We start from the raw sequence: 24,683 nt of genomic DNA, 5'->3' as shown, positions 1-24,683 counted from the left end.
ACAGAAAATGACATAAAGTGCTAGAGTAACTCAGCGGGTGGGCAGCATCTCTGAAGAACATGGATAAGTTACATTTCAGGTTAGGATCCTTCAAACTGAATCTTTGTTTGAAAGGGAAATAATGCATCTCTTGGCTCATGGAGGATAGAAGTATTAAACTTGATTTAGTTGATTTGAATTAGTAGATATATCGGAATGAACATTTATGGAAGTCTGAAGAAGTCTGAAACCTCACCGTCCATTTCCTCCACAGATGCTGCCTGACCAACTAAGTTTTTTCCAGCATTTTGCATCTTGTTCAAGATTCCAACATCTGCAGCCTCTTGTGTCTCCATTTGTGGAAGGTGCTTCCCTAACTACCTAAAGTGGGCTGTGCAATCTACACACTGGAATTTATTTCATTATTTTTCAGGCGTGTTGTATTTATTTCAACTTGAATATGTTTTAAAATCCACTTGGAATATGTTCCTGATGTGCACCTTTTATTCATTTCAGTGCTTCCCTGCCTTTTTGTGGCAGGAGTCTGGATCTTTCTTCATTCCCAGTTTTTCCTCAGCTGACCCTGATGTTTGTTTTTCTTCTGCCAGTGTATCTCTACATATTTCTGCCAGGAAGCTGCACAAGTCTCTATTCCTATTAAATATTTAGTCTTCCTTTGCTATTCAGTTTGTTATTCCTTGTATTTGATTTTTATTTCTATACTGTTTGAATCTGGCATCCAACCTCCCACGGTGCCCAACAGTCCCGGAAATCCCCAGGGTACCCGTGGACAGCGCATGGTCTCTCTCCAACACCACCCGGGCGTGGACGTAACCCCGTAAAAGGGATAGGCAGCTGGCTCTTCCTCCTGGCGCCGTGACTCGCGGATGGCCAGCTTGGCCAGGCCCAGGAGCAACCCAACCAAGACATCTTCGGCCCTACCCTCTCCCGTATGCACAGGGTGTCCAAAGATGAGGATGCTGGTGAGAAGTGCAGCCAGAAGGCAAGGAGCAGCCCTTTAGATATTGAAACAGGGGCTGCAACCTCACACACTCCAGATACACGTGGTACACAGACTCGTCCAGCCTGCAAGAGTGGCGAGACCGTGAACCGCGAGAGAAACAGGTTGCAGGGGACTCCTCGGTGCAACCCATGTCCTTTTAGGTGGCAGAGGCCCAGGGCATACGAGGTGTTGTTAACGTAGAAGTTGAGTCGCTTTATTTCATGTTGTAGATGGAATGTAGTGTGCTGGTGGCAAAGGGTGAATGTTTAGCTGGTTTTATTCCTGGATGAGTAAGTGTCCTGTAGATGAACGGAAAGTCTTGGGGTATCAGGATGTGAGGCAGACCCAGCCTCTGAATTACTTTTGTAGTTTAGTTGCTTCTGTTGTTGGGCCACTTGAGTTTCTGGTCAATGGAATTGATACTGGGGTCCAGGCAAGGGTCGGTAGTTAGGGACGAGAGGTGGGGTGGTCAGTGCTTGTGGGCCTTTATATCTGGGGCTGAGATTATTGAATGCAGCAACAAGATCTTTCCTCGAATCAAAAACGAAATACTGACAGAGGCGACATTGTATCAAGTCTTCCTTTATATTAATTCACAAAGCAGCTCTGACTCAGGTTAGTTTTGCCAATTGTTTTCCAGATTTCTTTCTCATTTGTAATGCAGATTATTCTAAGAAGTAATATGTAGATAATGTGGCTGTGATCAACAAAGTTCCCCATTCTTGCAATGGCACATGGTTTTCAATATTCGCTGTTAATTATCTGGCACCACTGACGGGTTTGTGAATTCATTATTTTCTCTATCTGGACATGTTAAATCTTTGAAAGTTGCAATGTTGAATAAGAATTTGCACATGGAATCTGCTAAGTATTGCTAAGTATCTGCTAAGTAAAATCATGGAATCATAACATTGGTACATTACATGAATCATGTTCAAATGGTATAACTTCTTTCTGTTTAAACCCATCCTGACCGCGTACTCCTTTATCAATCTGTCACTCATTCTTCTTCGCCCAAGAAACGCAGCTTCTCTAACTCAGCTGCTTGTTGAAATCTCTCTGCTCTTTTACATCTCTTTGGCACCTTCTGGAAAACTTCACCTCCTTGCTAAAGAGCACTAACCAGAATTTGTTTTGCACTTTGAAAATTCAACTTGCAAATTCTAATTTAACATTCTAACTTCAAACTATTAACATTGTCCTATTAGAGTTGTGGTTTCCCTGGTTTTAATCCTTTATTCATGAAACATGGGTCTCATATGTTTGATTAACAGCCTGTCACCATGACGCCACTTCCAAAAATGTAAGCACAGATGCACCCAGTTCCTTCCGTGTTGTACACCTGCTGGCAGTGTGCCACTTAGCTTGTGTTGTGTCTCGCCATCCATTTTGACAAAATGTATCACTTTGCACTCTGGCAAAACTTAAAGTAAAGGTAGAAAATACTGGGAAATCTCAGCAGGTCGGGTAATATCTGTAAAGTGAGAAGTATATTTAATTGGAAGTGGGGACTAGGTGAAAGAGAAACAGATATCGGGAGTGGAAAGTACAAAGAATGCCAGTCATCAGCTGGTAAGCAGGAGAGGTTAAATGATAGAACATGTGACAGTGTAACAATATAAGTACAGCGTAGTTATCCGTACTTCACAAAATTTAAATTATTTCAGTCAATTTTCCTGTGCATTTGATTGAAGATAAATCAATTAGAATTTATTTCGGAATTTACTTTGATTGCTTACAGAGTGTAAACTTCACTGTTGGTTTCAGACCCTTCGGGAATTTGGAATTGTTATTTTTCATTGCAATGGCTCGTCAAGAGAAATGCGTAGAAAAAAACTGATTGGAAACTTGTTTGCTGTTTTAAATTAAGTTGATATAAACATAAAATTACTCCACATTTTACGATTGTTACTTAATTTTGGGTAAATAATTGTTGATGTAACTAGAAATAATAATTAAAAAGAAGGCTGAAGATGAATTCAGAGGCAAAAAGAGGCTATTTTTATTCTTTCTAAGCAACCAATCTGCATCTTATGTTAACTATGTGAATTTTCTGAACTGGTTGAGTGCACTGGCATCTATTAGACAATTGGATTGTATTTTGATCTCTTTACACACTGTTGAAATATGAATTATGATAAAACACAAAACATCCCCATGTTTTGTTTTAAACCGTCAATTTTTTTATTCAGGGCTCAATAGTTTTGGCCATCGTTTAATGCCCATTCCTATTTTGAAGATTTGGGCGAGTCACTACCGTGAATGGCTTGTGTAAGAAAATAACTGCAGATGCTGGTACAAATCGAAGGTATTTATTCACAAAATGCTGGAGTAACTCAGCAGGTCAGGCAGCATCTCAGGAGAGATGGAATGGGCGACGTTTCGGGTCGAGACCCTTCTTCAGACTGAAGAAGGTTCTTCAGACCCTTCTTCACTCATTTTGTCTCAGCAATGATGTAGGGACAGCTGTCTATTTCCCCTAAGGGTTGTGTGTGGTATATGTGGGGTATGTTCAGGAGGCAGTGATTCACCCTTATGCTGGAAGCCCTTGTCTATCTTGGATATCCAGGAATCCTGGATTTGGACAGTGCTCATGTAACATCAATCATTTTCTGGCATTTTTATTGTGCAACTTCCTTGCTAGTTAACAGCCGAATGGAGTCATTCCTTTATGTTAGCACAAGGAAATACAGATGCTGGAATCAGAAATCAAACACAAGATACAGAACCATGTGAAATTTAAGTTAGGCAGTTTTCCATTAAATGAAATAACAATCGTGATACAAAACCTACTAGTCTTTGGCTTCATGCAGTCAAAGCATTCAATAGTGAACATAAATAATGACAAAATGGGTTTATCTAAGTAGGCCTGTTGATTTTCTCTCTCCCACAAAGCTGATCAAACAAGCTGGGACCTTAAATGTTTCCGAAGACGCGAAATCAAGAGTAAATGAGGGAGATAATTTTACTTCATATTTGCTCCATCATTTTCTTCACAAAGGGTGTGTTGGGATTGTAGAAGACGTTGCTTCAGAGTATTATCAGGGTATCTATATTCTGAGCAGCAGCTACTTCATAAAGGATTCATCAAAAGACTCGCAAGCTCTTGCTGAAGTCATTAACGTGCCTTGAAGGATGTTGAGAGCAAATACAAAAGAACAAGACGATCCTGGAATAATTCTCCGTTGGAAGTGTATTTGTTTAAAAGGAGAAATAATTGTTTTACATCTACTGAAGGATATAGTTAAATGTTTTGGGATATTTCTTTCAAAAATGCTGGCATTTAACGGTATTGTCTGGGGAGGAGTTGCTATGCCTCCGACAATTAAATTTCAAAGCAACTAATCTAAATAAAGTCATCAGTGAAGCTGCCCAGATTAGCAGTTTTAAAAATAGCTTGTATGCATTGCAATACTGAGCTCTGTTATTCCTACAGTTCCATCTCTCAAATTGAATTATGGGCACTTGACTTAATGTTGCCGAGATATTCTTTACATCTGACAATACAACATAAAACATTTCTCATTCATAATTGCTTCTCTTGCTCTTATTTTCAGAGTAGATATTGTCTGGCATTTGTCCCAGTGCAGCCAAACAACAATGAGTTAGTATCTGTCAGGGGATAGTGGAGCCCTGTTCACCAACCTCAAACTACCAGTAAAATCTTAACCTTATAAAAGAGCTAATTGTGTAAAAAGGAATTGCAGATGCTGGTTTACACTGAAGATAGACACAAAATGTTGAAGTAACTCAGCGGGTCAGGCAGCATCTCTGGAGAAAAGGAATAGGTGATGATTCAGGTCGAGACCCTTAATCAGGCTGAGAGTCAGGAAGGACGAAGAGCGTATTACCTCATTCACGGCTTGCCTGACGCTCTTTTTGGGGTGGTCAAGCTGATACTGTGAAAAATAGCCCAGTTTAACAGTATTGCACACAATTCTGATTGAATATTATAAATAAGCTTTTGGCCATGCTGTAGTGACAGTATCATAGAACATGGAACCGTACTGTACAGGAACAGGCCCTTCGACCCACAATGTCCATGCTGACCATGATTTCAGGATAAACCAGTCTCCCTGCCTGCACATGATCCATATCCCTCCAGTCCCTGCATAACCATATTCCTACAGAAAAGTGTAGGAAGGAATTGCGGATGCTGGTTTAAACCGAAGATAGACACAAAAAGCTGGAGTAACTCAGCGGGACAGGCAGCATAAAGGAATGGGTGACGTTTCGGGTCGCAAAAATTAAGGAGCTGATTGTGGACTTTAGAAGGGTTCAACATCCAAGGACGTACACGCCACTGGAGATAAATGGGTCTACTGTGGATAGGGTGAGCAGTTTTAAATACTTGGGAGTCCACATTACAGAGGATCTGACATGCCGCACTGGTGGGTAAGGCAAAGCAGCGCCTTTACCACCTTAGACAACTGAGGAAATTCAGAGTGTCTCTGGGGATCCTTCATTGCTTCTACTCTGGGGCTGTAGAGAGCATCCTGTCCGGCAACATTACAGTCTGGTTTGGGAACAGCTCTGCCCAGGACAGGATGGCCCTGCAGAGAGTAGTGCGTTCGGCAGAACGCACCATGGGAACTACACTCGTCCCCCTGCAGGACCTATACATCAGGAGGTGCAGATCCAGCGCAAGCAAGATCATGAGGGACCCCTGCCACCCCAGCAACGGACTGTTCCAGATGCTGCGGTCAGGCAAACGCCTCCGCTGTTACGCTGTGAAAACGGAGAGGATGAGACGGAGTTTCTTCCCACAGGCCATCAGGACTGTTAACTTTTATAACTCCAGGGACTAAATTTTGTCTTCTCTATATTAACTTATTAACTTTATTTATATGCTGTAACTGTAATTCTTTTTTGTGCACAATCCGCAGGCATTGCCACTTTCATTTCACTGCACATCGTGTGTGTATGTGACAAATAAACTTGACTTGACTTGAGAGTCTGAAGAAGGGTCTCGACCCAAAACGTCACCCATTCCTTCTCTCCAGAGATGCTGCCTGTCCCACTGAGTTACTCCAGCTTTTTGTGTCTATTTCTGATAGAAAAGCTTCTTAAATGCCACGACCGTATCTTCCTCAATCACCACCCCTGGCAACACATTCCAGATACCCACTACATTCTTTTTAGAAACAAAAACTTGCCCCACACATCTCCTTTTAAACTTTGCCCCTCTCAATTCTGTACACTTCTACCAGGTCTCCCCTTAGCCTCCCAACACTCTGAAGAAAACAATCCAAGTTTGTCCAACCTTTCCTTAAAGCTAGTACCCTCAAATCCAGACAACAATCTCATCAGCCTCTTCTGCACTCTCTCCAAACCCTTCATAGCCTTCCCTGGCCAACCATAACTGCACACAATACTCTCATAATACAGCCTCGACAAAGTCTTATCAATCTACAATACGACTTCCTGACTCTTGTTCTTAATGCCTTGACTGATGAAGCCATGCATACCATATTCCTTCTTTGCCGCTCTATCTACTTGTACTGCCACTTTCAGGGAGCTATGAACTTGAACCCCAATATCATTTATTTGTTAAATTATAGTTGTCTGTTCTGTTGTCTTTCAGACCAAACAATTGAAAGAAAAGGAGGAAGAACTGCAGAGACTCAATGCTTACTACAAGGAGCAAGTGACCAGACTGGAAAATAGGGTAAGGAGTGTATTTTCTTTATTTAAAGAAAATTTGCTTTGATTTTCATTAACAAAATGTACTCCTGATCAGACTAGATATATTCTATTACACATCACCACTTACCCATCATGGGATCATCTGATTAATTGATGAATAAATGTTTTCAAAAAGTAATGACTCAAATTTGTTTGTGTGCACCCCATTTGACCTTCCCATCTTTGGGTGAATGCTCAGCTTCATATCTTCAAACTTGATGCGATTTTTCTTTCCACAGTGTTTTCATTTCACACAAGCAATGTTGTTAAAGCACTTCTAATCATGCTCTTATTTGTTGTTCCCAGAGAACTTTGTGTTCTTCATCCTCTTAAAATAGAAATTGCTTTATACAATGTTAGCACGTAAATCACACAGTGTCAAACTATATTTTGCGCACCATTTTAATCAAAAGGGTTAACCCTTAAACACACTGTTTTAAGTGGTGAATAAAACCAATTGACATGGCTCATTTTTCTTGTTCTGCTCTGATGGTTCTGAAGAAGGGTTTCAATCCGAAACGTCGACCATTCATTCTCTCTAGAGATGCTGCCTGTCCCGCTGAGTTACTCCAGCTTTTTGTGTCCATCTTCAGATTCTGTGAAGCTGTTTTGTCATGTTTCAAGGTGCATAATGTAGGTGCATAATAAGCAGTTCAGGGACTAATATTTAGACTGCAACTTCGAGGACTATAATTTTTTTGTTGCAAAGTAGGCTAACACATATATTTACCTTTTAAGTACCATTTTATGATTTCAAAATGCTAGACAATATTTCTATCAAACATACTAGTGTTTTCCTTTCTCCAGACACTAATCTGGATTGGAAGCATTAGGCACAAAAATCATATCTCAAAATGTTTAGCAGCTACTTGCTGAATGAGGCCGACTGTAGTCACCTCTTAACTTTGTTCTTAAATATAGTATTATTGATTGCCTTACTCCTACTGCTGATTGATAAATATAACAAGATATTGGGCATTGTCAATTAGATCAAGGAGTTCCAATTTTTTACATAGCCAGTAAATGCTCCTCCCATTCAGAAAGAATCAAATTATATACTTTGACTTTGTATGCTTTTCTGCATTGATGGTTTTGACTGCTTTATTTATTTCAACAGCCTTAACTTCCACAGAGGCAGGGATGTTTAATAGTGACTATAATCGCTTGTAAATGCATCTTCCAGGAAGGAGATAATTAATTTCCATCCATGATAAAAAGAATACTACATGCTTTGAGGGGCTGGGTGGAAACTGGCATGAAACCATTTGACAGATCCTGAGACCACATTTAAGACTGGGTGTTTTAAAGAATTAACATAACAACATCACTCTATCACAGCTTTTATAGTAACAGTCCTTAACAGAGAATCCTGGAAGTAAATCTCATCGCGTTATCGGGCTGGATAAGACCAATTCCGCAGAGCCTCAAAAATGTTGACAACCAGCTAAATTTCCTCCTGACTTCTCTACTTTCAAAACTGGCAACAAATTTTATTAAACTTTACTATCTAATAAAGGTTAACAGCAAAGATACTAGAGGAACAAGATGGACCACTCTGTTGAAATCGCCTATACTGAAGTGTAGGAAAATAACTACAGATGCTGGTACAAATCGAAGGTATCACAAAATGCTGGAGTAACTCAGCAGGTCAGGCAGCATCTAGGAGAGAGGGAATGGGTGACGTTTTGGGTCGAGACCCTTCTTCAGACAAGTGTAGTACGCAAAGGAGCGTAATGTCCGCTATTTTAGTAGGCAAAACCCACCGTCCGTTATGCCTCTCGCAGTGTAATCAGTGTTTTGGGGGGAACAGTATGTGATGATACCATTAAAATGGAGAATATATCTCATCTATCAATTCACAGATTTTTGTTATTTCTCTTTTTTAATATTTCTGCAAGTTTCTGCCTACTAAAATGGCACCATGACATACTACAGTTTTTAGGGTCGAGTGGTCTATCTTGTTCCTCTAGTATCTGGTTAACAGTGACAATTTTTACCTAATAGCAAAACGTTAATCTTCAAAACACAGTTAATTTACAAATATAAATAGATTACCCCTATAACTACCTTTGTTCCTTATTCCTCTCCATTAAATTTAATGGAGTTGTTGTTCCTGTTACAAATTCAGAAGGGATTTAAATGCAGGAGAATTACATGAATTGTGTCTCTGCCAAGGGTCTCCATGAAATTTGAGTGAATATGCTCAGACGCAGCTCAAGAATCTATAATGGCAGAGATACCTTGTGTATTATGAAATAAACACTGTGGTGTTCGGCATTAAAATTAACCTGAAGTTGTGCTTGCTTGTAACTGAAGGCCAACTGAAGGCCACTGTAAATTACAAGGTGCAACGGTAGTTTGTGCTGTGTGCAAATGCAGTGTGCATTCCACCGATGCACAATTATACTAACAATAATGAATCCCTATTAAGGAAAAAAAATAAATTTGAGCACGTTGGTGCATCCCAAATCTCTTCACAAATGATGCACATTTTAAACCTTCATGTGAGCACAGGAAGGAAAACAATGCATGTGACAATTCACAATTTGTTTTTTGCCTAGGATTGCCTTCAGCGTACAGGCCCTTCGCAATGTACCAGTTTATCCATTCTTTCTTCTTGCTGTTTTGTTGACTTCCCTATCAGAATAGGGTTTCAACTGTTGCATGTCCTGCTCTTTGGAATTTCTTTCTAAACTTAGTGTTTGCCTGCTCCTTTCTGCATTTCTTAAAATTTCCTTTGGAAATATGTTTCCTTCCCCATGTCATTTATAAAATCTTCCTAGCCACCTTCATTTCTGTACAGCCTCTGCTCCTGTGAGGAGCTCTGAGACATTTATGATATAAATTAAATTATGGGCCTGTTTCCGCGCTGTATCTCTAAATCTAAAAATCTAAAAAAAATCTAATGTTGCATATATACATGTGTTTTTGACACATTTTGTGGGCTGCAGTCTTTTGGAGATATGATAAATTTAAAACAATGTTTATTTGTCAAGTTGTTAGCAGATCATCTACAGCACTATACAAGACAGAGCAGGGACTTATAGGCCATTATTCGGCCTCTGGCCAACACCACTGACACAGATTAGCTGATCACCTTGCTCACTGATGTTTATAGAAACTAATGTGCGCAAATTTTCTGTATCTTATCTTATAAAACAACTGCAAATGCATTTGCAATCCACTTAATAGATCGCGATGAGATTTGATATACTCGTAGGAGGTGAAAGACACCATCTAACTTTACTTTCTCCAGGGACAACATAAAAAAAGCTAAAGTACATCTAAATTGCATTAATGTCTGGATGCTGATATAGGTTGAATTCAGGATTTTTCCATAAAAGCTGGTTTTAAAACTCATTTTTAAGCCTGCCTGTTCACAGGATGAAATAAGCAATTAAAAATATAAACAGAACTACATTAGAGGTGATCTTAAAACTCACCTTGTCCTGTTCAACTCATTATCATTACTTTTTGGCATTTGTCCTTTCAGGTTAGGAAAGGGCAATCGACGATTCATCTTGCTATGGTTGAATTCTACTCCTGTTATATTTAACTTTTCAAGATTCTAGCTTGGTTCGAAGCTAGCAATGGTTTCCCACTTTTTCAATCATCTTGAAATGCCTCCCGAACACCAAGAATAATGGTGTTTATAATTTAATTAATTTTTGTTTATATGTAACAGATTAGCCTGGTTCATTAGTTTATGGGAGAAGGTTTATGTTATTGAGACTGGCTTACAAGGCCATTTTTTAACATGTCAATTCTTTATCATTTTTGTAATATATTAAGATCATTAAAATCATCATAATCTTTCATTGTGAACATCATGGCTCTTGCTTTGACTGGTAACATTGATTAACTGTGTCTATTCTCATCCTTATTGCAGATTGCAGCATTAAACCGGCTCAATCTTTTTCAGCTGCCGACCCAACAAATATCTTGCATGTCTTTGCATTCATAAAACCAAGCATCATTTTGTGCAATGTAAATTCTGCACAGATTGTCATCAGAGACTTCAATCTGTAATTCAGACAGATCAATTTTTTAGCAACTGCAGACAACGAGCAGCACAATGCTGCAGAGGATCATTTATAAGACTGAAATACAAAACTAAACCTGTTCCATTCTAATTGTGAGAACCCGGAGGCCAAAATGAATATTTTTCCCCCAGACTAAATTATTGAATACTTTGGTAGCACTGCCTAAAATATCAATTTAGTTGAGTGTGTTCATGCCATTAATTTGGGGAACATGGGAGATGGTGGGCTGGAATACATGAACAAATATTGAAAATCATAAAAGACTGAACTTTATTCAATCTTATCTCATCCCACATGGAATACAGTTCTGATCAAGACCTTGTTAAATAATCATGAATAGCCTTCGGGAATATGAAGTTGGTGATGAGATACAGGCTAAGATTTAAAAGTGCAGAATAAAATGTCCTGTAGTTCTTAAATTGGACTTTACTCAAAGTATGTTAAAGCAGTGTTATTGATCAGTCTGAAGAAAGGACCCGATCCCAAATGTCGCCTATCCATGTTTTCCAGAGATGCTGCCTGACCCGCTGAATTATTCCAGCACTTCATATCTTTTTTTGTCAACCAACATCTTCAGTTCCTTGTTTCTCCCAACCTCCTTTATTGGGTACTGGCGTCTTCAGATTGCTACAAATCCCTATTTGTAATGACGGAAGTAAGAAGCACAGCAATTTCAGAAGAATTCTCAATCAAATGGCTGCCTTTAGGAAAGAAGTGGTTCAGAAATGATTGAAGACCATTTCCATATGCAGCAAAGATCAAACAAACAATTCCGAGCTCTGTGGTTGGCAACAGGGTGGAAGGTAAAGCAAAAAAAAAAGCTGCAAATGACTGGGCTGTAAATACCAGAATGAACAAGGATGATTAGAAATGAATTTGAAGGGAAGTGAAAGTTAAAGTAGGAGAGACAACGAGTGCATGAGAAAAGATTATCTTTAAACGTAAATGGGAATCCAAAAGTATTCTTAAAACATAAAAATAATGAAAAGAGACATTAAGGACAAAAGTGGCAACTTGCGAATGGATGCGGGGGTACTGTGAAGGCACATTACATCTGTCTCTGTCTTGGAAGAAGGTGTTTTCAAAATAATAGTGTAAATAGTTGAGATGTGAGGTACAAATTATATAATTATAAATACATTAAAATTGACAGCATGAATATATTAGAAATATTGGCTGCAGTTAAAATAATTATGTAATGAGGACTACATGTGATACGTTGTGAGATTTTGAGGGAAGCACAGGAGAAAAGACATGGACCACCGAACATAATCTTTCAATGGTCTTCAGATCCAAAGGTCATGCCACAGAATGGACAGCAACACACTTGTCTGCTTTGTTCAATAAAGGGAGTGAAAATGTCCAGAAACTACGAGTCTGTCATCTCAGACTTGGTAGTGGAGCAGCATTGATCCAAACAGGATTAACAGTCACAGGGACTGCAAGCCAGGACAAATTTATTGAGGGCAAGAATGGACACAAGGAACTACAGATTCTGGAATCTTGAACAAGTCACACAAAATGTCATAGTGTGATACAGTGTGGAAACAGGCCCTTCGGCCCAACGTGCCCACACCAGCCAACATGTCCCAGCTACACTAGTCCCACCTACCTGCGCTTGGTCCATATTCCTCCAAACCTGTCCTATCCATGTACCCGTCTAATTGTTTATCAAACATTGGGATAGTCCCAGCCCCAACTACCTCCTCTGGCAGTTTGTTCCATACTCCCACCATCCTTTGTGTGAAAAAGTGCTGGAGTAACTCGGCTTCCTTTCTGGAGAACATGGATAGGTGACATTTCGGTCGGGATCCTTCTTCAGACAAATTGTCGTGGGGGGAGAAAGCTGGAAGAGAGGCGGGGACGGGACAAAGCCTGGTAGATGGATAGAGGTGAGGAGGCAATTAGGTGGACAAAGGGCAAAGATGAAAAGGCGACAAATGACTGAGATAAAAGGCATTCATTGTAAGGCCAGAGGAAGGGAAATAGGTCAGAGGGAGTGGGGGAAGGGGAAAGGCGGACAGGATAGTGGAAGAAATGAGAGTGCATCCAGGTAGGGTACATGGAAGGGTTTGCTGATTAGTTACCTAAAATGGAGAATTCACTAACGCTACCTAAGCAGAATATGCAATACTGTTCCTCCACTTTGCATGTGGCCTCACTCTGGCAAAGGGAAGAGGCTCAGGACAGAAAGGTATGTGTGGGAACAGGCAGGGGAGTTAAAATAGTTAGCAACCGGGGAAATCCAACAGGCCTTGGTGGACTGAACAAAACAGCCGCCTGGTATACGCTTGGTCTCACTGATGTAAATGTGGCCACTTCGGGAAAACCAAATGCAGTAGATAAGGCCAAATTGTGTTTCACAAATCTCTTAGAATTTTTTGATGAGGGCAATGCAGTTGAAGTGGTATATCTGGATTTACAGAAGGCTTCTAATCACTGTGTGTCATTCTGGTAACTCCGCAATGGGAATGATATCATTAAGTTGGAAAGGGTGCATAAGAAATTCACCAGGATGTTACCTTGGCATGCGAGCTTGAGTTGTAGGGAGAGGTTGGATGGGCTGAGAGTTCTTTCTTTGGAGGGTAGGAGAATGAGTGTCTTTATTGAGGTGTACATGGTCATGAAGGGCATAGATAGAGAGAGCGCTTACAGTCTTTTACCAGGGTAGAGGATTTTAAAGCTAGAGGGCATAGGCTTGCGTTCGGATGGGAGAGATTTAAGAGCGACCTTAGGCAACGTTTTCATTTAGAGGCTAGCCCTTACAGGGATTGAAGCTAAGATATACGGATGGGAAGGTTTAGAGAGTTATGGGCCAAAATGCGGGGAAATGGGACTAGCTCGGTTTGTCAACTTGGTTGGCCAGAGAGCTTGTTCCCGTCTGTCTAGGTCTGTGACTCTCTCAGCGAAGTTGAAGCACAAGGCATGTGAAATTGACTAAGTAACAGACAACAAAGGATTGTTGTGAATGGTTTTTAATACTGGAGGAAAGCCAATAGTTACATTTCCTATGATCAGGATATTTGAGCATATATTTTGGTTGATCTAAATTAACAATCTCAAATTAAGAGCGCAAGTCACCGTTTCAAAATTTGCAGGTGACACTAAATTTGACAATATTGCAAAGAGGAAAGTGACAGATTGCAAATATGATAAGAATGAGCTGGCGGAGTAGGCATACTTGTGGCAGATAGAATTTAAGGTGAAGATATTTAGAAAGGGTGGAGAAAGGTAATAAAGAATTAAGGATATTGTTCTAAAAGAAATGCAGGATTACACTGATCTGGGGAAATGTGTGTACAAATCAATGGAAGAGGCAGCATAGATTGAGAAAACGGCTAATAAGGCATGCACGATTCAGCACTTTATCAATCGAGGCATGTGTAAACAGGGAAGTTATGCTGAATCTTATATAACCACGGATCCAACCTCAATTGGAGTTTTGTGCTCAATTCTGGTCATCCCTTCGGAGGAAGGAAATAATGGTCTCAGGAGGGTCTAGAAAAGATTTACAAGCCTGGTTCATGAGATAAGGGACGGAAGTTACAAGGATCAGTTAGAGCAACTGTGACTTTTTTTTTGTTAGACAATAGGTGCAGGGGTAGGCCATTCGGCCCTTCGAGCCAGCACCACCATTCAATGTGATCATGGCTGATCATTCTCAATCAGTACCCCGTTCCTGCTTTCCCCCCATACCCCCCTGACTCCGCTCTATCTAGCTCTCTCTTGAATGCATTCAGAGAATTGGCCTCCACTGCCTTCTGAGGCAGAGAATTCCACAGATTTACAACTCTCTGACTGAAAAGGTTTTTCCTCTTCTCCGTTCTAAATGGCCTACTCCTTATTCTTAAACTGTGGCCCCTGGCTTTGGAGTCCCCCAACATTGTGAACATGTTTCCTGCCTCTAACGTGTCCAACCCCTTAATAATCTTATATGTTTTGTTAAGATCCCCTCTCATCCTTCTAAATTCCAATGTATACAAGCCTAGTCGCTCCAGTCTTTCAACATATGACAGTCCCGCCAATCCGGGAATTAACCTAGTAAACCTACGCTGCACGCCCTCAATCGCAAGAATATCCTTCCTCAAATATGAAGACCAAAACTGCACACAGTACTCCAGGTGCGGTCTCACTAGGGCCCTGTACAACTGCAGAAGGACCTCTTTGCTCCTATACTCAACTCCTCTTGTTATAAAGGCCAACATTCCATTGGCTTTCTTCACTGCCTGCTGTACCTGCATGCTTCCTTTCAGTGACTGACGCACTGGGACACCCAGATCTCGTTGTACGTCCCCTTTTCCTAACTTGACACTATTCAGATAATAGTCTGCCTTCCTATTCTTAAACCGCAGCTGCCATGCATTCGCTCACTCACACAACCTGTCCAAGTCACCCTGCAACCTCATAGCATCTTCCTCACAGTTCACACTTCCACCCAGCTTTATATCATCTGCAAATTTGCTAATGGTACTTTTAATCCCTACATTCAAGTCATTAATGTATATTGTAAATAGCTGCGGTCCCAGCACCGAGCCTTGCGGTACCCCACTCGACACTGCCTGCCATTCTGAAAGGGACCCATTTATCCCCACTCTTTGCTTTCTGTCTGCCAACCAATTTTCTATCCATGTCAGTACCCTATCTCCAATACCATGTGCTCTACTTTTGCCCACTAATCTCCTATATGGGACCTTGTCGAAGGCTTTCTGAAAGTCAAGTACACCACATCCACCGGCTCTCCCCTGGCAATTTTCCTAGTTACATCCTCAAAAAATTCCAGAAGATTAGTCAAGCATGATTTCCCCTTCGTAAATCCATGCTGACTCAGAACGATCCTGTTACTGCTATCCAAATGCTCGCAATTTCGTCTTTTATAATTGACTCCAGCATCTTCCCCACCACTGATGTCAGACTAACTGGTCTATAATTTCCCGTTTTCTCTCTCCCTCCTATCTTAAAAAGTGGTATAACATTAGCTACCCTCCAATCCACAGGAACTGATCCTGAATCTATAGAACATTGGAAAATGATCACCAATGCATCCACAATTTCTAGACCCACCTCCTTAAGTACCCTGAGATGCAGACCATCAGGCCCTGGGGATTTATCAGCCTTCAGCCCCATCAGTCTACCCAACACCATTTCCTGCCTAATGTGAATTTCCTTCAGTTCCTCCGTCAACCTAGGATTAATGGCCACTAGAACATCTGGGAGATTGTTTGTATCTTCCTTAGTGAAGACAGATCCAAAGTACCGGTTCAACTCGTCTGCCATTTCCTTGTTCCACATAATAAATTCCCCAGCTTCTGTCTTCAAGGGACCCACATTTTCCTTGACTATTTTTTTCCTCTTCACATACCTAAAAAAGCTTTTACTATCCTCCTTTATATTATTGGCTAGCTTACCTTCATACCTCATCTTTTCTCCCCGTGTTGCCTGTTTAGTTACCTTCTGTTGCTCTTTAAAAGAGTCCCAATCCTCTGGCTTCCCACTCTTCTTTTCTATGTTATACTTCTCTTTTATTTTTATGCTGTCCTTGACTTCCCTTGTCAGCCATGGGTGCCTCTTACTCCCCTTAGAATCTTTCCTCCTCTTTGGGATAAATTGATCCTGCAACTTCTGCATTATTCCCAGGAATACCTGCCATTGCTGTTCCACCGTCTTCCTTGCTAGGGCCTCCTTCCAGTCAAATTTGGCCAGCTCCTGCCTTATGCTTCTGTAATCCCCTTTGCTATACGTAATACTGACACTTCCGATTTTTCCTTCTCCCTCTCAATTTGTAGAGTAAAACTTATCATATTATGATCACTGCCTCCTAATGGCTCTTTTACCTTGAGTTCCCTTATCAGATCAGGTTCATTTCACAACACTAAATCCAGAATTCCCTTCTCCCTGGTAGGCTCCAGTACAAGCTGTTCCAAGAATCCATCTCGGAGAAGAAAAGTCTGAGGGGAGATTTGCAATAAGTATCTAAAATTTGTAGGACTTAGGACAGAGTGGATAGTGGGAAGCTGTTCCCTTTGGACGAGGGATTGAGGACTTGAATTCATAGGTTTAAAGTAAAGGGGAAGAGAATTAAGAGTGACATGATTCAATTTTTTAATGCAATGTGGTTGAATTGTGAATGCGTTGTCTATGGTGGATAAGGGTTGCATTGTGGCCTTCACAAGAAAATTGGATAAATACAGTATGAGGCGAGCAATTTATAACGTTTTGTTTTCTGTAGAAATGGACAAGGATGTATGCTTAGATTTCCTGACTGAGAGCCAGGGTGGACTTTAGACTTTTGAAATACAGCATGGAAACAGGCCCTTTGGCCCACCAAGTCTGCACCAACCAGTACACTAGCACTAACTTACACAATAGGGGCAATATTTTAACAATTTTACAGACGCCAATTAACCTACAAACCTGTACATCTTTTTAGAATGTGGGAGGAAACCGGAGTACCCGGAGAAAACCCACTCGGTCACTGGGAGAACGTACGAACTCCGTACTGTCAGCACCCATAGTCAGAATCAAACCAGGGTTTCTAGCGCTGTAAGGCAGCAACTCTACCACTGCGCCACTGTGCTGCCCCTTGATGAACTGAATGGCCTTTTACTGTGGTGTAACCATTCTATTATTCTGTGATTCAAATTGTTGGTTTATTTTAGGTGAACGGCAACACTGGGTCAGAGGTATGCTGTCTAAGGTTAAACTGTTTCCATATGCGCCATAAAAAGTACTTAAAACTGCAGAAGTTTGATAAGGACTGTAAATGCGCAGATCTTGGAAATCTGAAATAAAAACAAAATGTTGGAGATACTGTTGTATTTTGTATATTAGTTATACAACAATACTCAGCGGGCCGGGTAGCCTCTGTGGAAAGAGGAAACAGAGTTTGTTTTTAAGAAGGCACAAGAGACTCCAGGCACTGGAATCTGGAGCAAAAAGTAAGCTGCTGGAGGGACTTAGTAGGTCAAGCAGCATCACCCACTGAGTTCCTCCAGCAGTTTATTTCTTTGCTCCAGAGTTCACATTTATGTTTGCTGATCTTTCATCGGAGCAGAAAATAGAGAAAACAATTGTTTTATCCTGTTCCAAGGACGAGGAAGGGATGGCGAGAACATAGGGAATGATAGGATGAGTGGTGACTGAGAAAATCCAGGTGACACAATTGCTGTCAGTGCCAGCCCTGAGAAGGTGTGATTACTTGTTAATCACAGGTAATCTGTCTGAAGGTGGTATAAAGGGAATCTGAAGGGTTAATGACCGAGGGCAGACGAGAGGTAAGGTGCAGAACACTGCAGATATTGGACATCTGAAATAACAAAATGTTGAAAATACTCAGTAAGTCAGAAAGCAATTGTGGAAAGCTGAATTAATATTGAAGGTGAATGACTTGCAACTAATTTGACACAGTCAGAAAAGACTGATTACCTAAAATTATTGAATTTGGCAAGGGATCGTGATAGGTACAGCATTCTGATTGCAGCCAGCAACTGATGCTGTAGATTTGAAAGTGAAGTAATGGTTAAAAAGAGGTGTGTAAGTCCTGCTGGGTTACAATAATACATACCCTCAGTTACAACAAATAAATGTTATACATGCATTGATTCCAAGTGTTGAAATGAGATAAGGGCAAAAGAAAAAGCACGTTCGAAAACTGAAATAAAAATAAGTTCTGAGCACTGGTCAGTTAGCACCAAGCAACATTAATGTTTAGTGGGAATTCCTTTGTAACTGGAAGCTTGAAGAAAAACCTACTACTTGGCTTTTTAGGAAGATAAGCTGCTTATTAATGAGAGAATAGGACAACTGGTAAAAGTCAAGAATCACATATGCCAATTACTGTCACATTGAGGAGGTTTAATAGCTATGATATGTTGGTTTTTTAAGCTAGTGCAAAGTTAAAGCTATCATTTGAAAATGGGTTTGCATGACTAAAGTAATAAAATCCGCACACTCTTCATGAAGTGGCGGGTTGATACTCATGCCCAATATTTCGTTTTATTTGCAATTCCTCAGGCAATGATATAGCAAGACTTAAAAAGCATGCAGGCATAGATGAATGTGTGAGAATTGACATTTATTCCACAAAACCCCAATAAAACACCTCCAACACGAAGCATTCTAACCACCCACTGTTGACTTTCAGTGATATAACCATTGCTGTATTCCTCACTGTCAGTACCCTGGGGGGTCATCATTCACCAGAAACTCGACTGGTCCAGCAACATAAATATAGTGGCGACGAGAGCAAGGCAGAGGCTGGGTATCTGGTGGTCAGCAATTATCCCCATTGTACCTCGGACCCCCTTACAACATTTGCATGCTGCAAGTCGGAATTACGATGGAATGTCATTCACCTGCAGATGAATATCTACTCTTGCCATTTAGTATTGGAGAGAAGTTAGCTGATATGATTCTCAAACCCCCATCTTATCAAGTCAATGTCAGTCAGGAATCCAGTATTATCTTTGCTCTTTGTTGAATTGGTTATTACATTACTACTGTGTTGCATATATTCTAAATGATCTATTCAACTTGTGTAATAAAATAGAAAATGAAAACCTTCAGCGTAGATTTTACAGACATTTCATTGTGTTTGGCACACTCCACTTAGATCAGAGCATTTTGGTATGTTGCACCAGAAAAATATGTTGCATACTTAACACGTTTAAAATGTACACATTCCAAGCTCCACTTCGTGAATTTAAAAATCATGTTTAAAAAAAGGGTTTGGGGTATTTTTAAAGCGGAGATTGACAGGTTCTTGATTAATACAGATGTCAAAGGTAACAAGGAGAAGACAGGAGAATGGGGTTGAGAGGGAAAGATAGATGAGCTATAATTGAATGGCAGAATAGACTCGATGTCCGAATGACCTAATTCTGCTCCTATGACTTTTGAACTTATGACTTGTGAGATCTACTCACAAGCATTCTCCAATAAGGAGGGACAAAGATAAGGAAACTTTGGATGATGAGAGAAGTGGTTAATATGGTCCCCCCAAAAAAGGAAGCATCTGCAAGGTTTAAGAAAATGAAATCGGACAGGGCCTTTGAGGCATAGAAAGAAAGCAGGAAATAACTCAAGTCGGGAATTAGGAGGGCCAAAAGGGATCATAAAATGTCCTTGGCAAGTTAGAGTATAGAAAATCCCATGGCATTTTATACATACATACATTAAAATCACGAGGGTAACGAAGGAGAGGTTGCACCTCTCAACAATAAAGGATGAAATTTATGCTCAGTCGGAGGATGAAGCTACTAAACGAATACTTCTCCTAGAGGGGTAAAGTTTAAAAGAGATGTGCAGGGAATTATTTTATTGCACAGAGAGTGGTAGGTGGCTGGAACATGCTGCCGTGGATGGTGGTGGAAGCAGATACAATAATGGCTTTTTAAGAGGCTTTTGGATAGGCACATGAATGCTGAAGGGCCTGTTCCTGTGCTGTGAAGTTCTATCATCACAGAGATGTGACTATATTATTGATATAGAATATTCAATGCAAATAAAATTGGAGTCTATTCATCACAAAGTTATTTATTCCTGTCAGAGGTTAATCTGCAAATGCAGACATCCTATTCAAAAATCAAGATGGCTGCTCTTCAAATAAATCTAAAAGTTTGGGAAAAAATGTGAAAATTAAAACTGTAACAGTAGAGTGCCAACCTTTAAAGGCTTTTGGGAGATTTATAATTCATTTCTATGATCTAATTTGTGGCTAGGGGTAGTGAACAATATTCCCAAAAAATGCAAAATGGTACATGTAGGAGATGGAAGCAGTATGTTAGTAATTTGATCTCATGGTTCCTGATGCCAACAAATCCTTTAATTCGTTTATTGCTCTGTGCCCCACTGCTAACCATCTGTTATCTCAGATGTGTCCAAAGTATGGCTCGTTTGGTTTAGAAACATTGGGGCAGAAAGGTGAAGTAAGCTTTTTTTTTAAATGAAGTTTAGTCTATTTTTCAAAAATGAGAAATGTATATATTAACACCAGCAAATAAGAATTTGATCTCAAAGAACTTTCCCTCTCAATCACATCGTAAAGCCCCAGTAATGTTGACAGTATTAATGATGAACTGAAAGAATAAACAGCGATTTCATGCTTTGAAAGGCACAGCATATTATTTTTTGGGATGTCAGAGACACTAGCAAGAAGAGTGCTTATTGCTCATTAGAACGGAGATGAGGAAAAACGTTTTCAGTCAGAGAGTTGTAAATCTGTGGAATTCTCTGCCTCAGAATGCAGTGGAGGTCAATTTTCTGAATGCATTCATATCATATCATATCATATATATACAGCCGGAAACAGGCCTTTTCGGCCCTCCAAGTCCGTGCCGCCCAGCGATCCCCGTACATTAACACTATCCTACACCCACTAGGGACAATTTTTACATTTTACCCAGTCAATTAACCTACATACCTGTACGTCAAGAGAGAGCTAGATAGAGCGGAGTCAGGGGGTATGGGGGGTACTGATTGAGAATGATCAGCCATGATCACATTGAATGGTGGTGCTGGCTCGAAGGGCTGAATGGCCAACTCCTGCATCTATTGTCTATTATCTGTAATTGCTCTTGATGAGGATGTCGTGATGAGCCACCTTTATGAACTGCTGCAGCCCTTGTGCTAAAGTTTCACCCATTGTACAATTTGATCAAGAGTCCCAGAATCATATTTAACCAAAGCACCATTGACCATGATCATCAAGAAAACTCAATTAAGGGAAATAAATATGCATTATTTTCAAGAAGGAAAATGGACTCACAGCCAGTAGCATATCTGATGTATATGCTTAGCAATTTCACCTGTGCTGTTTAAACCTGAAATGTGTCTCTTGAATTGAAGGCAATAAAGCAATTTTTAGCTGATTTGACATTAAATTGGTAATGGACATTTGAGGGAAGGGACCCTTGAGTGAAGTTTCGCAGCAATGTGCGTTTTGCTGTTATTGACCATAAAATCTCCATGTCAGAAAGTCACACAAGGTTGGTCAACATTTTATTCACATAACTAAAATATGTCAAAGCCCCTGACCGGAATTAAATTCATATTTATTGGCTTCTGTTTCAAACTTACTCTTTGCATTCTTGAACATGGCTGTCTGGGGATATCTGAAAATATTGTTTCACATAATTATTTGATAGTGGCAACTTCAATCCTTCCCATCCAGTTGTCTCCTCTAGTCATCACTTCACGGAGGAGTGGAGTGATCATTCTTGACACAAACAACAACAACAACAGAGTGATCTTCACGACGTTTCAGTTTAATTAGTCATTTATTGAAGTAGTAATACAAACAGATTAGTATTTCTCCCATCATAGATTTGGTAAGAATTGTATCTTGCCAAGCTCCTCTCATGTCTGATGCATCATGTCTCTGCGTTCCCAATTACACTCATAATTCTGGCTTCCCAGTCCATTTATGCCCATACGCCCATATATGTATTCATCTCATGACAACCCCCAAGTGTCCAAAAATAATACAGTAAGATACAAAATAATATAATATGCTAAGACAGCTAGTAAACACAAATGGCGCCTACATATTTTGTTCCATTCGGGAATTTGTGTACAATTATCAAATTTCTTCTGAGATATCTCGCTTCAAAGCTGATTTATCAAGCTGTTGCTCATCACTCCACCTCCTAACCCTAATTATCAGCCAAGTTTCACTCCACCCAACCTTTGCTTATTGTAGTACCGAAGAAAAGTTTGAAGGGAGAGTAAGCATTTCCCTGAGTAAAAGGAAATTGTGATTTTTGATTGGTTTTAACAGAGCAGCCAGCAACCAGAAGCATCAAATTAAGTTTTGTGCACGTAGTTCCTGGATGATAATGGTGATTGCTTGAAGAGAGTAATGGAAAGAAGAGAAAAGTAATGAAGATTTTAGCAAGATTGCCCCTTAGGTGGGGCTGTAAAGTGAATCTGCCTTGCATTTCATCGAAAACATGTGAAATAATGATCTGTCCCAGTACATTACTGTAACTCAACCATGGCCAACCTGAATCCCACGTCCTATTTTTATTCCATAAAAAGACTTTTTTTTGTGCATGCTCTTGTTCAGAGAATCCTGTCCTGGGTGGTGGTATGTGCCCACTCTAAACAACATTACAAGCAGGGGAAAACACTTGCTAAAATGTGGGTTGGTACATTTCAGTACAGTATAGTGATAGCAACATTTTGTATGTTGAAAACAAGGTACTGTGGGATAAAAAATCTTGGTGTAATTGATGTAATTTTAAGTTGAACAAATTTAGCAACGGTCATGTGGAAAGCTAAGTTGTCCTGGAGTTATTGTGGTGCTCCACTGGATACTTATTGGTATCACATTACATCCTTTAATATTCCATATAGTCTAGCGCGGGTGTGGTGTAGAAATGGACGTATTATGAATAATGAATTGGAAGCTACTTGTGCACTTTATTGTCATTAGTGGGTAGGAAGGAACTGCAGAAGCTGGTTTAAACTGAAGATAGACACAAAAAGCTGGAGTAACTCAGCGGGACAGGCAGCATCTCTGGAAAGAAGGAATGGGAAACGTCACCCATTCCTTCTCTCCAGAGATGCTACCTGTCCCGCTGAGTTACTCCAGCATTTTGTGTCTATTGTCATTAGTAGATCAGGGGTGTTTATTATCACCAATATCAATTTCACTCTTGTTTTTGTGGTTAGTTTGAGCGGACCCTATGGATTGTAATTCTGGGCCTTGGAATTACTAGTCGGGCAATTTAACCAGTGTACCACCACCATACCCGCAAGTACCATTTGCAGTAAAGGTGGGCCCCTGTGGTAAACTTACCCAACTCCCTTTCTCCACCATCTACCCCATGACAAGGCTGGCTTCATCGCTGGCTTCTGCATTCCCTACAGGACTTCAATGTGCTACACCTTAAGACATATTGTTTAAGGTACAAACTTTCCAGACTTGTTGAGTTTTGGCATTTGTCAAAACTTCCATTTGAGCTGGTAAAGGGTGGAAATATTCCTTAACTTTTGACTGTTTCCTCTTAAGTGACAGGGGCGTTTTCAATTAATTCATGAGATGTGAGCATCATCAAAAATGTTTGCCCTTCGAAATGCCAATGGGCAGGTGATAGTGGACATGAGCTGCTGCAGTCCATGTGGAGTTATTCCAACAATAGTGAGTGAGCCAACATGAACTGCTGCAGTCTGTGTGGAGTTACTTCAGGAAAGCTCCGAGGTAGTAGGTAGATGGCACACCTTCACGCGTGAAAAACCATTAAAATTACAACTGGCCTATTGAACCAAAAATCTGATTTATTCCTTGAAAAAGTTTCATTTGGCCTTTATTTTGTGAACTGTGATCTTTCGATTGAACTGCTTTTGGCTTATTTAATACTATTCCAGCCGCCGCTTCAAAAGTGCAACTTCAAGGTTCACTCCAGGACTTGACCACACAACCTAATCATTTTTCAATGCATTACTAAAGTAATGGTGAAAGATGCAACAATAAACCAACATTGTTCCATCTTTTCATGACTGCAGAAGATCCCATCATCCCCTTTACAGTGATCATCCAATGTTGTCCTCGAAACCATTTAACCTTGAGATCAAATGGCCACGATCTTATCTTCTCATTTCTCTCTCTTCCCACATTTAAAGTCTTTTGAGCACTTTTTTTCAAGATTTAATTCAGTGTAACAACCCATTGAACATAGAACAGAATATAGAACATAGCCAAGAACAGCTCCTTTCACCCACAATGTTTATGCCAAGTTAAAGTAATCTCTGTCTGCGCATGATCCATATCCCTCCATTCTCTGCATATCCATGTGCCTATCTAAAAGCCTCTTAAGCACAACTATAATATGTGCCTCCACTACCACGCATTGCAGGCACCCACCACTCTCTGTGTAAAGAACTTGCCCCGCACAGCTCCTTTAAACTTTACCCCTCTCACCTTAAAGCTTATGCCCACCTGTCTTTGACACCACCATCCTGTGAAAAAGGTTCTG

General features: G+C 40.3%; 1 protein-coding gene across 1 annotated transcript in view; it reads left to right on the top strand.

Moving 5' to 3' along the window:
• chchd3a (coiled-coil-helix-coiled-coil-helix domain containing 3a) overlaps positions 1-24,683 on the top strand; it is a 233,628-nt gene that overhangs the window by 159,308 nt on the left and 49,637 nt on the right. Inside the window, exon 5 of the mRNA XM_078420115.1 lies at positions 6,567-6,650. Within this exon, the coding sequence (XP_078276241.1) occupies positions 6,567-6,650 (84 nt within the window). The remainder of the gene's footprint in view (positions 1-6,566; positions 6,651-24,683) is intronic.

This window comes from Rhinoraja longicauda, chromosome 23 (genome assembly GCF_053455715.1).
Source record: "Rhinoraja longicauda isolate Sanriku21f chromosome 23, sRhiLon1.1, whole genome shotgun sequence".
Taxonomy (NCBI): Eukaryota; Metazoa; Chordata; class Chondrichthyes; order Rajiformes; family Arhynchobatidae; genus Rhinoraja; species Rhinoraja longicauda.
The sequence above is the reverse complement of the archived record's forward strand: the minus strand, read 5'-3'. Positions and strand labels throughout refer to the sequence as shown.